At 48.3% G+C, this 13,912-nt stretch overlaps 1 protein-coding gene across 1 annotated transcript in view; it reads left to right on the top strand.

Moving 5' to 3' along the window:
• The window catches only part of SLC6A12 (solute carrier family 6 member 12), a 36,088-nt gene that overhangs the window by 4,456 nt on the left and 17,720 nt on the right, over nucleotides 1-13,912 (top strand). The window contains exons 2-7 of the mRNA XM_048059009.2: nucleotides 3,762-3,958; nucleotides 7,570-7,704; nucleotides 8,533-8,673; nucleotides 10,357-10,444; nucleotides 11,328-11,460; nucleotides 13,675-13,809. Of these exons, the coding sequence (XP_047914966.2) occupies nucleotides 3,766-3,958; nucleotides 7,570-7,704; nucleotides 8,533-8,673; nucleotides 10,357-10,444; nucleotides 11,328-11,460; nucleotides 13,675-13,809 (825 nt within the window). The 5' untranslated portion in view covers nucleotides 3,762-3,765. The remainder of the gene's footprint in view (nucleotides 1-3,761; nucleotides 3,959-7,569; nucleotides 7,705-8,532; nucleotides 8,674-10,356; nucleotides 10,445-11,327; nucleotides 11,461-13,674; nucleotides 13,810-13,912) is intronic.

Genomic DNA, 13,912 nt, shown 5'->3' with positions numbered 1-13,912 from the left:
CAATTCACCAGCACAGAATCTCCCTTGCTGGTCTATGTTTTCCCAGCCTTGTTCTCCAGTACAGTGCCTGAGCTTCTGTACTTCATGTTGGCCTGTTGTGGAGCCAGGGGCTGGGCACAGAGTCCCAGCCCTGCTCCAGACATCCCGAGGCTGGTGGCAGGGCTGAGGCTATGGGCTAGCACCCAGGGCACTCGCTGCCTGGAACAGGTGAGAGGTGGTCTGTCTGTGATCTCCCCCTGCCCCGTGTGAGGCAGGCCTAACACAAAAACAGGAAAAACACAAATATTATCAGAAATAAATAGGCTGGCTCTTGGATCCTCCTTGCATTAAAAGAATAAAAGCAGAGAATTAGCAAAGTCCTCTCCTGTCAGCTTCTCATGACATCCTCAATAAGCGCAGACTTAAGCACCATTGTGCTTGATAATGTGCCCTGGACTGCAGCAAATTGGAACGTGCCAAGGACTGTGACAGATCAAACACGTTTCATTAAGTACGAGTTATTTTTTCTCTCCCATTTGACAGCGCGTGGAGCTCTGCTCCTCTCAAAGACGAGGAGGCTGTGCTGCAGCATCTGAATGAACTGATTAGCCAGCTGGCAGGCCTTGCAACAGGCAGGCGGCGGGGAGAGGGGCCTTGCCTGGCTTGCAGGGGCTGAGAAAAGACTGGCAGCAGGACCTGGTGCTTCCACCTCCCCATCCAGCCCAGCAGGAAAGCTAAGTGGTGGGGGCAAAGTTGGGGCCGAGAGCACTGCCATGCTGGTGAGCTGTTGATGCCTTGCGAGCTCTGCACAAGGCAGCATTTGGTGTACATGCCTCAAGGTCTGGGTTACACCATGCTCTTTAAATGTGGGGCTAGAGGTCAGAGGACTGATCCAACATCCCACTCAAGTGCAGATCCACATGTGCTGTAGTACTTGGTGAGCTTGGGGCAGTGCAGGCCATACCTGTAGATAGGCACTTTCTGGCATATAGAGCATAAAGGGCTGGGGAAAGAAGGGAGGTTGCTCCCTTAGCGCCTTGGTGCATCTGCATTTGGCACTGAAAGTGGTGGTGCCCACAATAGTAGTGCCCTATATATAAGCCTTTATTGGAAATAACTCTAAAAAAATTCTTTCAGATTTAACAGAGTAAAAGAATCTTTCTGTTTCTTTTTTAGAACATGCACCTTTACAGACAGGAAGATGGTTTTCGTTGACCCCTGACTGCCCTCCTCCATGCTTTATGCTCCCTTGCTCTTGCCACAGCTCCTCTTACTGAAGGCAATGTTAATGCTTTGCATGAGATTCAGCCACCTGTGTTCAGAGCCCATGGAAACATGCTGCTGATGTCAAAGGGAATAGGATGGGGTTATCAGCACTAAGGCAGACAGGGAGAACAAAGTCCTGGGCACTTAGAGAGCAATTGCTGTATTGCGGTGTGAGGTCTGGTTTCCTTTCTTTGCTTGAATGACAGGCAGGAAGCACACCTTCTGCCAAAAGCTGCTTGCTTTGCTGTGAACATTTACTGAAAGTGGTCTTTTGATGTGCAAGTGTCTTTCTCTGCCCCAGGGCCTGATATATCCAGAGGGTTAGCATTTAGAAAATCATTTCATTTGCACTGAGCAACTTACAGACACAAATGAGACACACTGATCACGATGCTGTCTTGTGTGGAGCAAGTGCAAACGTGGCCTCCTTGCCCTATTGAACGCTGCACCAAAGCAAATGCCGTGGTGTCTGTATGCTGCTGGGCCAGCCTGTTGGTAAGACCATATGTATCGTTGATGCCTGTTGCCTCAGGCTCTCTGGCAGTCCTTACTGCACATGAGCTGCCTCACATACTATCTAGCCCCAAGTGAAAAAAATGAAGAGTATGCATAAGGAGGGAGAGAATGGTGTCCTGGTCCTATCTGAGGGTGCAAAAGGTTGTTGGATAGGTTTGGAGGTCCTATAAGGTGGAGGAAGTCAAGCATGGTGAGGTATTGCTCGTTCAGTCCCTGGGCTGAACTACCTCTAGACCCATGTCTGGACTTTTCCTGGGGGGGAGATAACTGCAGTGGTCCCGAGGAGACCCAGGGGCAGAGGAAGGGTTAATCAGTGTGAGTGATGCAGATTCTTGTCCCTGCTGCTCCCTGGTAATGGGGATGTCCCCTTAGGATGCACAGAGGAAACAAGAGATGTGCTATTAAAATACCTATCAAACCAACAGCAAGCTAATGTGAAGAGACAAAGCCCTGGTTTCCTTGCACCCGCAGCTGGTGGCAATGCAAGCCTTTAACAGGGATGTTACTGCTTTGGAGAGATTTATTTCCAGTGTAGCTTCCTGATCCCAACATGGGAACATCTGTCCCTTGCTGACACCAGTCAGCCCTTCAAAGGCTAACTTCTGCTCGGCGATGCCACCAGCCAGAGGTAGCTACAGTTCGGAGTTCCCTGGCACCGTTCATCACCTACCCTGTTTGTGCTAGGTCTTTGCTTTCCAGCTGGACTCTCACGCGCATCCTTACACCAAGTAGCTCATTACAGCAAGCTTTCGAGTGGTATTCTTTTAGCTAAGTCAAAGGGAGCTTCCTGTCTCTACACTTCAGCTTCAGCAGATCAACGTAAAATGTTGTCAACAAGAAGTTTCGGTCTGGCCTGAGTGAATTTTGGCTAGATTTAGATTGACTAGCCAATTAAAAGGACTCTTTATGTGATACAAAATTATATCTTGCAACTAGCAACTACTAACTTGCTCAGTTAGGATGACGTGAAGCATAATTCGTGGTTCAGTGTAGGCTGGAGAATGTCTTCCTCGTGCACAGGAAGCACCTCACAGGCCCAGCCACATTCAGTGTGCCTCCTCAGACAGAGGATTTGCTCTGTGTTTCCACATCTGGGCTTTTCCCTACTAACCTTTTCATTGCAGGAACTGAGCTTGTCTAACCTTAGTACATCCCTGCCCAGACCAGAAGCACCTCACAAGTATGAGGGCCTTTTTGCTGATCTCAGGGGCATTATTTCATTTTTTCGCAGGACTGAGCAAAGAGGTGGAGGTTTGTTGCTCATGCCTCTTACCGAAAGGAGCCTAGGTCAAATAAGCGCGTGTGCATTTTGCTCAGGTGGCAGGCTGCATTGTCATGTAATGTGGTGGCCAGGGGAATGAAGACAGCACTTCTGGCAATGTCCTGAAATAAGACGACAGGGCACCCATTCTTAGTCAGGCTATTCTTCCTTACCAACCCTATCCTGCCCTCTGAAGTTACTCCAGGAGCAAGTTTAGAGGCAGTTGCTGTGTAACATACATGGGGAAAGGAAACCCCTTCTGCCCCTGTGCCCTTCATCAGTTATAGCTCCCTGCCTCTTCATCAGAGCTGCTGTTTCCAAAGCCACAGCCAAGTTTCCAGCAGCAGTGGAGATGCAGAGCACTGGGGTCAGGGTGCGAAGGGGCAGATGGAGGTACACTGAGGATGACGGGCTGGGAAGGATGAGGACGGGGGCTGTGGGGCAGAAGGCTGAATTCAGGAGTAAGTCTGGTGAAGGGGTGATGTGGGTGGGTCCATCTCACCTGACCAGAGACCTTTCCCCTGTCCCTTCAACACAGGATTTTTGTCCCGCTGATGTAACCCAGGGAAAATACTTCTGGCTGATGCTAAATCAGCCATTTTCCAAAGGATGCGGGGAACCCCACGGTGATAATAGGGACAGATCCATTGTGGTTGCTGGTCCCCTCCCTCTTCCTCCCACCAGCGTGTCCCACAGCAGCTCCCTGCATCCCGTGCTCTATTTCTCTTTTGTCCCACAGAGCCATGACAAGAGCTGCAGCTAAGGAGGCAGGGCCCAATGGGGCCGTTGCAGCTCCAGAAGAGATAAAAAAGGAGCAAATGGAAGAGCGAGGCCAGTGGAGCAGCAAAATGGAGTTTGTGCTGTCTGTGGCCGGGGAGATCATCGGTCTGGGCAACGTGTGGAGGTTCCCCTACCTCTGCTACAAGAACGGCGGTGGTAAGTTTGCAGCATGCATCAGTTGTCCTCATTCTGTGGGCACTGCAAGACACACTCGTGTCTGGATCTATTTCTCCTACACATTGTGTGTCCCCATATGCAATCCCTTAGTGTCTCCTCCAGCAAGATGGCTCCTGCCAAAGCTAGGAGCTGAGCGGCACTGGGAGATGAATCCAGCTCCCCAGTGGGTGCTGGCTCTCAAAGCAGCTCTCCCAGGTTTGGATGACAAATCGGTCTTTTAGGAGGGGAGCCCTCCCAGTAACTCTTGAAGGCTCTCGGGCATTTAGAGACAGATTTTCTTCTGAAATGACTAGGAAGGTGTGAGGGTTCAGAAAGCCAGCAGCAACCTCCTTCTACATCAGTCCATTTCCCACTCTGTCAGTCACCTCCACCTCTCTCAGGCCCTTGCAATGGAGGAAGAAAGGCTCTGGTGGTGCTGGTATACTTGCCAAAGCCTGGTACTGCCGTCCTGGCACCTGTGAGCCTGCTTCCCTCTCCAGGGCACTTATCTCCCACCAGCTCCTCTCACAGTGCTGGCTGCCCTCTGGTTATGAGGGAAACAGTGTTTTACTGTGTCAGTACAACTCAGTTGGCTCCAGAAGCCAGACAACCACAGCTGAAGGGAAGGATTTTCGCAGAGGATGGGAAGAAGAAGGACACTCATGCCTCTTCCCGAGGAGCAGTTCTCCCAGCTGTCAAACCACAGCAGGGAAATTTGTCCCCAGGAAGAATCTGTTCCTCTTCCCTTCTGTTCCTTGTGTCTCTGCCCCTTTCATAATAACAAAGCAATAAAATCATTGGGTGGTTAAACATTATTATAAACATTATTATTATAAACATTATTATTTCTCATAACAATAAAATGTAACTGGGAAGTAGGAAGGGAATAACTGGCTGTCACTAACTTTTCTTAGCCTGTTCCCCCTGCCTTAAGCATCTTTTCCCTGCAGGCCATGTCACAAAGGCCTTTCTTTCCCAAGGTGCTGTGAGCCATCACCAGTGGATTACTGATTCAGCTGTTGTTCAGCCCAAGACTACCAAATTCCTGTCCCCCGTGCTGTTACTGGAGTTTTTCCAAATCAAGCTGGAGTCAATACACTGTCTCCTCTGAGCCAAATGGGGGTTGGATAAGAAGGTGGTTTAAGAAAATGAAAATATTTTTTACTTGAACCTGGGACGTTTTTTAGCAGATCCTCCAGTCTCCTTCTCTGAGGGTTTGATGACAGGCACTGCAGGCAACAAAAGCAAGTCGGAATGGCACAGGAGAGTAAACACTGGTGTTGCACCTCATTGAACAGCCCATTCTGCAGTGATGCCTTGAGAGAAAATTCATGTCTTTTGCATAGAGAAGGCTTCCTGGGCTCAGATGATATCTTTGCATAGTGTGTGCCTATGGTATCTGGTTCGGTAGTCCTTGCAACTTCTCTGTTAATGAGTGTGGAAAGGCTACTTTGTTCATATTAGATGTCCATTGAATATATATATATATATTTAAATTAAACTACTCTGGAATATCTAATGCTGAGATTCAGAGGTCATCAAGGCTAGGCTTGGGAAAGATTAGGATGGGAGAGTCTTTCCCTCCCAACTCACACACTTCCATTGCAGAAAATAGAAGGTACATTTCTCTCTCTGATGCTCCAGAGAACTAGTTGGCTAACAAACTGTTATGGGATGATACACAGTCTTTCCCATGCCACTAAAAGATATTCTCACCATTGGTAAAGTCCTTGAAGTTGTTGCAAAAAAAGACATTTGCCATCTATAAGAGCTCCACCGCTCCCAAACTGGAGAATGGTGTCCTGTCACCTTTCTCCACCTTCAGGTGCAGTGAAACAGTTATAAAGCTATAAAGACAGATGCCATAAAAACAGTTGTGCTACCTTTTTGTAAAGCAACCGAGTGTCTGGTTTCATTTTCAAGTTTGATCTAACTGCTCTGCATTTTGAAGTCGTTGTAAGGAAAGGGGGCCTATTTCTGGGGGCCCCTCTCAGGGCTGATTCTCCTCCAGTGGAGCAGCAAGCTGGGGAAGAGACTGAAACAGGAGTTTCAGATGGTAACAACCCTGGGAAGGTTAAGGGAGACAAGACAACAGAGGTTTGAGAAGACCCTCATTGCTCAGAGACTAAAGTGGATCAGGCTCTGAGACACAGTATCCAAGGAGAGGGTCTGGGACCTGCTGAAGGGCTCGTCCGTGTGCAGGATAATGAAGCTGTCTTGTAGATTTGGCATGCAGATGCCTTGTAACATTGCAGGAGCAGCTGCCTCTGGTCTATCACAGGCAGTTCCCGCTCCCTGCTCTGCAAACCTGGATGGAAGCTGTGAACCGGCCTCCCTGCCTCCAGCCCCGGGTCCCCTGCAGCTACGGCACAGCTGTGTTTAGGGGAAATCTGGATGTTGCTTGTTATTGTAACATTGCTGGCTTAAAAACAAGAGGAAATGTTCCTAATTGCTAATTATCCTTCATGGGAAGGAATTTCAGCATGAATGGCTGTGCTGGCAGGGGGGGAGTGGGCCTGGGGACAAAGCCTGGTCCTGCTGAGGAAAGGGCCCTCATCTCTGCTGCCCACACCAGCGCTGCTCCCCAGGCACTGGGGGTGGGAGAACAATGGGGAGAAAGTCTGAGAGGTGGCAGAAGGGAGGAAAGCAGAGAAACTGAGTTCTTAGGAGCAGTTCTGAGCAGAACAACAAAAGTACTGGTGGCAGCAGAACCAAAAAGAAGAGGAAAAAGGAAAAAGAAAAGTTCATATGGCTGAGCATGGCATATTAATAATAATAATAATAATTATTATTATTAATTATTATTTTACTATCATTTTATTATTATTTTATACTTATTAATATAGTTTGTCTTTTTTTGCTGCATTGATTTTTTTGGCTTTTGTTTCTGCGAAAACAGCTGCTCCCTCTCCCCCTCTGTTATATCAAGAGTTAATCTGAGGGTCATTTCAGGCTGATTTCTCTTGAGCTGTTTCTCTATATTTTAATGAAAAATTGAAGAGAGAAGTTAAAATTTTTCATTTTGAAAATGATGGAAGGATGCTCTTTAGCCATCCCCCTACTTCCATCCTTTCAGTTCAAACTGCTTGTCAAATTTGATGTGAAATTTGTCTCAAGCGAATCTATACCCCAGCAAATTTATTATTTACCAAGAAATGTCACCATCCTCCAGGTTTGTATCCTCTGGGCAAGTGGGAGTTTTGCTGTGACTCCCAGGACAGGCATAACTAATGTGGTTATGTGAAATGAGGGCTCCTTGTGCTTTACCTGGCTCCTGCTGAAAGCCAGCAGGAGGTGGGGGAGTGACGACAGGGACAACTTCTCCAGTGTGGTCTTTTCTCTTCCCCTCACCCGGCTACTCCTTACCCCTGGGCTCTGGCCAAGACCAAACACAAAAATACTGCTGTAGCACAAGACAGGTCAGGCCTGTATTTTTCCAAGAAATGAGGGAGTTAGAGACCTTGCTCTTTTCCACGGGCCACACAGTTAATTCAGAGAAATATTTGTGTTTATCTAGATGATTCCAACTGTGGCCACAGGTACCTGGCAAGGGGTGGTGGGGGTAAGGTTTTAAAGAGGTTCCTGAGGCAGCATCTCACCCATCTCTGCAGGAGCCTTCCTCATTCCCTACCTCATCTTCCTCTTCACCTGTGGGATCCCCCTGTTCCTCCTGGAGACAGCGCTGGGGCAGTACACCAGCCAGGGAGGGGTCACCGCCTGGAGGAAGATCTGTCCCATCTTCGAAGGTGAGTCAAGTTACGGGAATTGCTGGCAGCACTTTCTGGCAGGTAGTGACTCAGAGCCTCTTTTGGAAATCTTATTCTGGTTCTTCTTCTTCTTCTCCTTCTTCTTCTTTTCTTTTTTTCCTTTTTTTTTTTTTCTTTTCTTCTTTTTTAATTTATTTTCCCCTCCCATCCTCTCTCTACCAGCCCCATTTTCTCTCCTGGTGCCTGCTGTGTGTGCAGAGGCAGCAATACCACAACTCCTGTAGGTGACTAAGGGCAAGTGGTGCTGGCTCAGTGCTGACAACCAGCTTTAAACAGATGAATTTGGGCTTTCTGACCCAATGAATTTTCTGGTGTCCCAGTGAGTGAAAGGCCTAAGCAGGACCCAAGGCTGGAGCTCAGCAGTATCTGCACTTTTGCCCCAACTCCACACTTAGTATATCCTGGTGTACATCAGCAGTGAGAACCCTTTTTCCCAGAGTCTTTCCAGAAGGAAGAAACTCACCTGCATTTCTTCTCTTTCAAGGCTACAGCTGATTTTCTTGCAGGAGAGGCAGTGCAACGCAGTGACACATTAGTGTCAGAAAAATGTTTTCTCGACAGTGAAAGGTTTTCTCTCTCTGTTCCACCATAGAGCTGTCTTAGAGATACCAACAACGTTTCCTGCCTTTATGCACAGTCATAAAATCCTTTCCCTTTCCAAGAGGTAGGTCTCATCCTATTCTCTAGTGACCCATCTGGTTGGTGTTGCACTCTTCTTACCACAGCACGGACTATGTCTTTTCTGGGGCTAAGCTTGACACGTAGCTGGTTGGCATCTTTCTCAAAAGGCTTTGCTTTCCTTCACAGGACTTGGATATTCCGCACAAGTCATCGAGTCCTATCTGAACATCTACTACATCATCATCCTGTCCTGGGCACTCTTCTACCTGTTCAGCTCCTTCACCGCAGTGCTGCCATGGGCCAGCTGCAATAACCCCTGGAACTCAGGTACACTTTCCTCTGGGTGGCTTCTGGTGGGAGCAGGTGGAAACTTGCCTTTCAAGCTGACTCCCTTCCCAATTCCCCCAAATTATCTGGATTTTATAGAAAATGTTTTTTATTTGTCTAAAAAACATTTTAACTGTAGATGAATGTCTTGGTTCCTGGCATCGTTTTGTAGTTGTAATATGGGTGTCACAGAGAGGTGTCCAGAGGTCTCCTGAGGTGCTCTGTGGCCAGGGACTCCTGTGAAGGCAGCCGTTGTCATTCACCACGGGCAGGTGCCAGGAGGAGTGAGAGGTCTGGCCCTGTGTTTAGCAGTAGGGGACAAAACTGTTTCTGCATGGAGATATTTTGGTCATTGACATTTCACTGAAAAATCCACATTTTCTTGAAAGTGAGAGAGGTGAGTCAGGAGAGTTTTTAAGCCAATCTAGTGTCCTCCTCGCAACGCAAGAGCATTTCATTAGCTTTGGCACGACAATTTATCTCACAATTCCCTTACGCTACCCTGCTACTTCAGAGCTACTGGAGCAGCTGCTGTCATGTACTAAACTGTTTTCCTTCGCACGCTCAGCTTTTGGCTGAATCAGTCCAGGCCCTCATGGAGGATTTGCCAGTACAAGTCTCTCAGTGCAGGAACCAGGAAAACAAAACTCTTAAGGCACTCTTCTTCTGGTCTAACCTCATTGTGTTGGCCAGGGGTCTCATTTTCTCATGTCCACAGTTCACAAAACTGTGACCAGCAGTGAAGATGTGGCTTTTGTTTTGTTCAAGGCACTCGAGCTGTGAAGATGGGGTAGATGTGAGTCAACCTTCATGGATCAGATGCCCTGACAGGCCTTTTTTTTTGTACCAAGTTGAACAGGTTGTTTTGTTTTCAGTGCAAAGCCAAGCTGGAAAGGGCTTTGGCAGCAGTTTAGTTCCCTCCCTTTTTCTCTGGGCTGTGATGATTCATTTCTGTGATGTGTTAAACTTCCCCGCCCTATGGGCCATTTACTCACAGCTTCCTTTGCCCTACATCCCAGCAGAGGTAAGCAGCCTTGTAAATAGTGGATCTGATTCCTTCAGCTCTCCCAGCATGGCTTTGTTTGTGAGGAAACCACAGATGTTCGCTTCACGTGCAGAAGCTTCCCAGCCAGAGCTGGGCTTCTTCTGTTTTCCTGTGGATTATCTTTTGCTTGCCAAATGCATGATGAGGTGCATTTCTAGGATGCATGGCATGTCCTCTGTTTTTAGCAGTTTTACACTAAATGACAGGGTTGGGGGTGGGCTAGCAGGACACAAAGGCAGCTGTGGTGTGTACGTGAACATATACCTGTATGTGTGCATAGCAGGTGATGTGTAGCTCAGGAGAATGAGATTTTGTATCTTGGCTACTTATAGTGGCTATCCCACAATAATCTACATTTTGCAGCCATCTGTTTTCCCTTTGGCTAGGAATTGCTCTCCCCTTTCCCTCTCTCCTTCCTCTCTCTGGCTACGCCTGGACTGGAACTTGCAGCTGGGGAAAGCCAGTCCTTTATGAGATGCTTAATGAGATACAAGGGTTTAATGAGATGTTCAATAGCATGGAATGAAGAGTCTGTGTGCAGTCCGCATGAGGGTTAGGGTAGAGAGGGGAAGGAGCATCCCTCATGGAGGAGCCTTGGAGAATTTCTCTGGCTCATTGGCTTCCTTTTCTTTTGGTAGATCTCTGTGTGGACTTTCTGAATAAATCCAGCTTGGACAACAGGACCATGCCTGCGAACGCCACCTCCCCAGTGGTTGAGTTTTGGGAGTATGTGATCACTTTCCCTCGATTCAGGCTCCACTCTCATCCAAAGGCTGAAGCTGTAGGAATACCCCGGGGTGGGGGGTTCCCGTAAGGCCAAGTGAGATGCCATGTGTCAGACCCAGGGATGTGTCAGACCTGGGGAGCACAATGCGTGGAGCTGCCATGGAGATCATCACAGATCACCGGGGCACGAGGACTAGATGCACCCCAGAGGCTGCTTGCACTGAGCAGCATACATGCAAGCATTCTGGTATTGAGGTGCCTAGGTGAAAAAGAAGCCCCAAAAGAGGATGAGGACTTGCTTTAAGGGTGTGCTTGTGTTGGGTGCTGCAGGCTGTCCTTGGCAGGCAAGCACGAGAGGCCAGAGCAGACTGAACAGTGAAACACAAAGGGACAGAACTGCCATTTCACTTCTGACCATGTCTTGTTTGGTGCCAAAGAGAAGAGGTCCATCAGGCTGCTCAGGGAGGTTTAACTATGGGCCTGGAAGACATAAAACACCTCTGGATGCAATAAAACACCTCTGAAAGAGGGGTCGTGCATCAGGCCAGACAGTGTCCCAGAGGGGCTCCTTGCTGCATCCCAGAGAGGCTGAAATGGCCACAGGAAACATGCTGCTGCTTCTCACTGAAGGGAAGAAGGTCTCATAAGGGAGGGGGTGCCAGAGGCTCAGCCTCAACAGGGATTTTTTCATCTATGGCTCTTAAAGTGCCTTTAAGAGGGGTGAGTGCCCTTAGTCCTTTGCAGCCAGCACAGGGCACAGAGAAGGTGAGGTGTTGTGGACAGTCTGTTAAGTCTCTTGATGGGGGTAATGTGGCAGAGGTCTGTATGGATTAATGGGATCTGGGGTGTTAATGTTTCTCTCCCTGTCCCCGGACACCGGCAGGAAGCGAGTCCTGGGGCTCACGGATGGTATTCACAAACTGGGCACTGTGCGCTGGGAGCTGGCTCTGTGTCTCCTGCTGGCGTGGATCGTCTGCTACTTCTGCATCTGGAAAGGGGTCAAGTCCACAGGCAAAGTAGGAACAGAGACTGTCCTCCTGGTCCATAAGCCTCCTTGCACCCATCTTACATTTCTTTCCCAATCTCTTTTCCCTTTTCATGAAGTAGAGGCAGGTGACAGCACCAAGGTCAAACCTAAAACCTGACGGGGCCACGCTAATTTAAATTGGTTGTAACTGACCCGTAAGAGGAAGAAAAAAAATGGGTCAAGCAGGGAGGGAAGAACAGTGGTTGGAACTGATCACCTTGGCCCTTCCAGATACCCACAGTGACCAATGGACACTCCACAAGTGCCCATGGGAACAATCCACTCACCAGCATGTTGTCCCTCATTTTTGACTAGATCTTCAGTGTCAATCTTCCTGTCCCTGGCAATAATTGAACACTTAAGCAAAATAGACAAGCTTCTGCCTGTAACCATCTCAATGAATAGATCGTGAATCTCTCCTGCTCTTTATCCTGCAAAATACTTGGGGTGGGAGGGATGTCTTGGGGTGGGAGGGATGTCTTCGTGCTCTCCTTTTATTCTGCCTGGCTCTGTGGGGTTTGGCTCAGCAGGTCACTTTGTGCATATTGCTAGTGAGGCTGGAGCCAGCGCTCCCTGCTGATGTTGATCTCATAGGTCAGGTGAACTGGTTGTCCCTCTGGGGTGGATGAGCGTGGTGTGCCTTGGGGTGGGTGTTAGGGATGCTGCTATGGCCTCAGCTTGTTCAGGACCTCCTTCCTTCCTGGAGATGCGATGAGATGAGAAAGGAAACAGTGAGTGCAGACAGTAGCTATAATGTTTTTCCTGGGACCACAGGGTATTTTCCCATCACAAGTTTTGGGATACAGGGCCTACTTTTTACTAGCTAGATGTTACAGACATGATGCAGTAACACAGGGTGGGTTCTTCTGTCCTGAGACATGCCACAGGCCAGACAGGCCAGTTGTCTCCTCTGCAGGCAGTCATATTGAGATTTGCAGGGGGCACCGTCAAAAAATTCAGCTCTTTTCTTCTTTTTCCTCACTGACAACGTAGCAGGATAGGCAGTAGGGAGGTACCAGAAGCTCTGAGTACGTGCATAATTTTGTTCACCGGTTGCAGTGTAAACAGGATGCTGTGCTTGACTGACAGGCTGCACTGATCTGATAACCCTTCCAGACCCTTGTGTTTGTGCTTCTGTGATTTAAGGAGTCTAAGCCTATAGAAGCAATGGTGACCTCTGGAAAATAATTTCGTTCAACTCCATGAAGGCTCATTTTCATTACAAGCCTTTTCCTTTTATGCATTTTGCCCACCCTTGTACTTTTTCCATGTTTCCTTTCCTTATGCATCCAGCTGATGTGTATAAATGTCCTGCAGAAGTGATTTCTGAAGGTAGATTTTCATATTTGTGCCAAAAGTGCTCATATTTTACTTCAGTAAGGGAACAGTAAAAGTGGCACATACTGTGACTTATTTGACCAATTACCATTAAGCAGCAACAACTTTGTTTTCGACCCCTCACTATGAATCCATAGAGTAAACAAGACTGCGTATTACTTGGATGAATTTTAGTAATGAATACGTGTTAGGAAGTTGCAGCTTGCTTGTGGATGTTTTGCAAACAAACAAACAAAAATGTCAAGCTAGTCAATGGATTAGAGATGATTAATTCTAATTTAATATTTGTTTACATCACACGCAAGAAGATGTGAAAAGAGAGCTTTACATGAACAATGGTCCATGTCTCCTTGAAAGCCTTCGAGGTTCTTGATGCCCCCATTTTTTACTTGTGAGCTCAGAAGAGATGAGGGAACCACATGAGCATCCTCTGGAAATGAGGTGTCTCAAATTGGGCAACAAAAGTTGCTATTTAATTTGGAAAGCCCTTGCTGGGAATGGGATCATTTTAATAACTCCTCATTAAAACTCCGTGACAGGAAGAGACCTAGGTTTCTTTTGCAGCTCTAGAAAGATGAAGAGAACAGCTTGAGAGCAGGGAAATGATGATGGCTGGAAAGAGAAAATAGCAAGAGCAACCAGTGGCACAGCCTTGGGTGAGGAACAAAATGCAGATTAACTAAGCCACTGCTGAGATCTAACCTTGATTAATCCCTTCCCTACCCCACGACTACTTTAGCAGAAGCAGCTATGGCCGACGGCAGAGCCAAGGCTGGTTTGTAGGTTGGGGGCTGCAGATGAGAGGAGCTGATGCCTGCCCCCGTCCCCGCTGACCCTCTCCCCTGTGGTTTCCCCGCGTCCACAGGTCGTGTACTTCACCGCCACCTTCCCGTACGTGATGCTCATCATCCTGCTGGTGCGGGGAGTCACGCTGCCGGGCGCCACCGAGGGGATCATCTTCTACCTGAAGCCGGACATCTCCAGGCTGGCAGACCCGCAGGTGGGTGGGCGCAGGCCCTTGGCTATCTTCCCTGAAGGGGGACCTTCAAACCTCCGTAAGGAGCCGAGAGGGGTCCATCCCCCGTGCAGCACAGCCTTTCTGC

Source organism: Anser cygnoides, chromosome 1, assembly GCF_040182565.1.
Source record: "Anser cygnoides isolate HZ-2024a breed goose chromosome 1, Taihu_goose_T2T_genome, whole genome shotgun sequence".
In the NCBI taxonomy this organism is placed as follows: Eukaryota; Metazoa; Chordata; class Aves; order Anseriformes; family Anatidae; genus Anser; species Anser cygnoides.
This window is presented reverse-complemented; position numbering and strand designations above follow the sequence as displayed.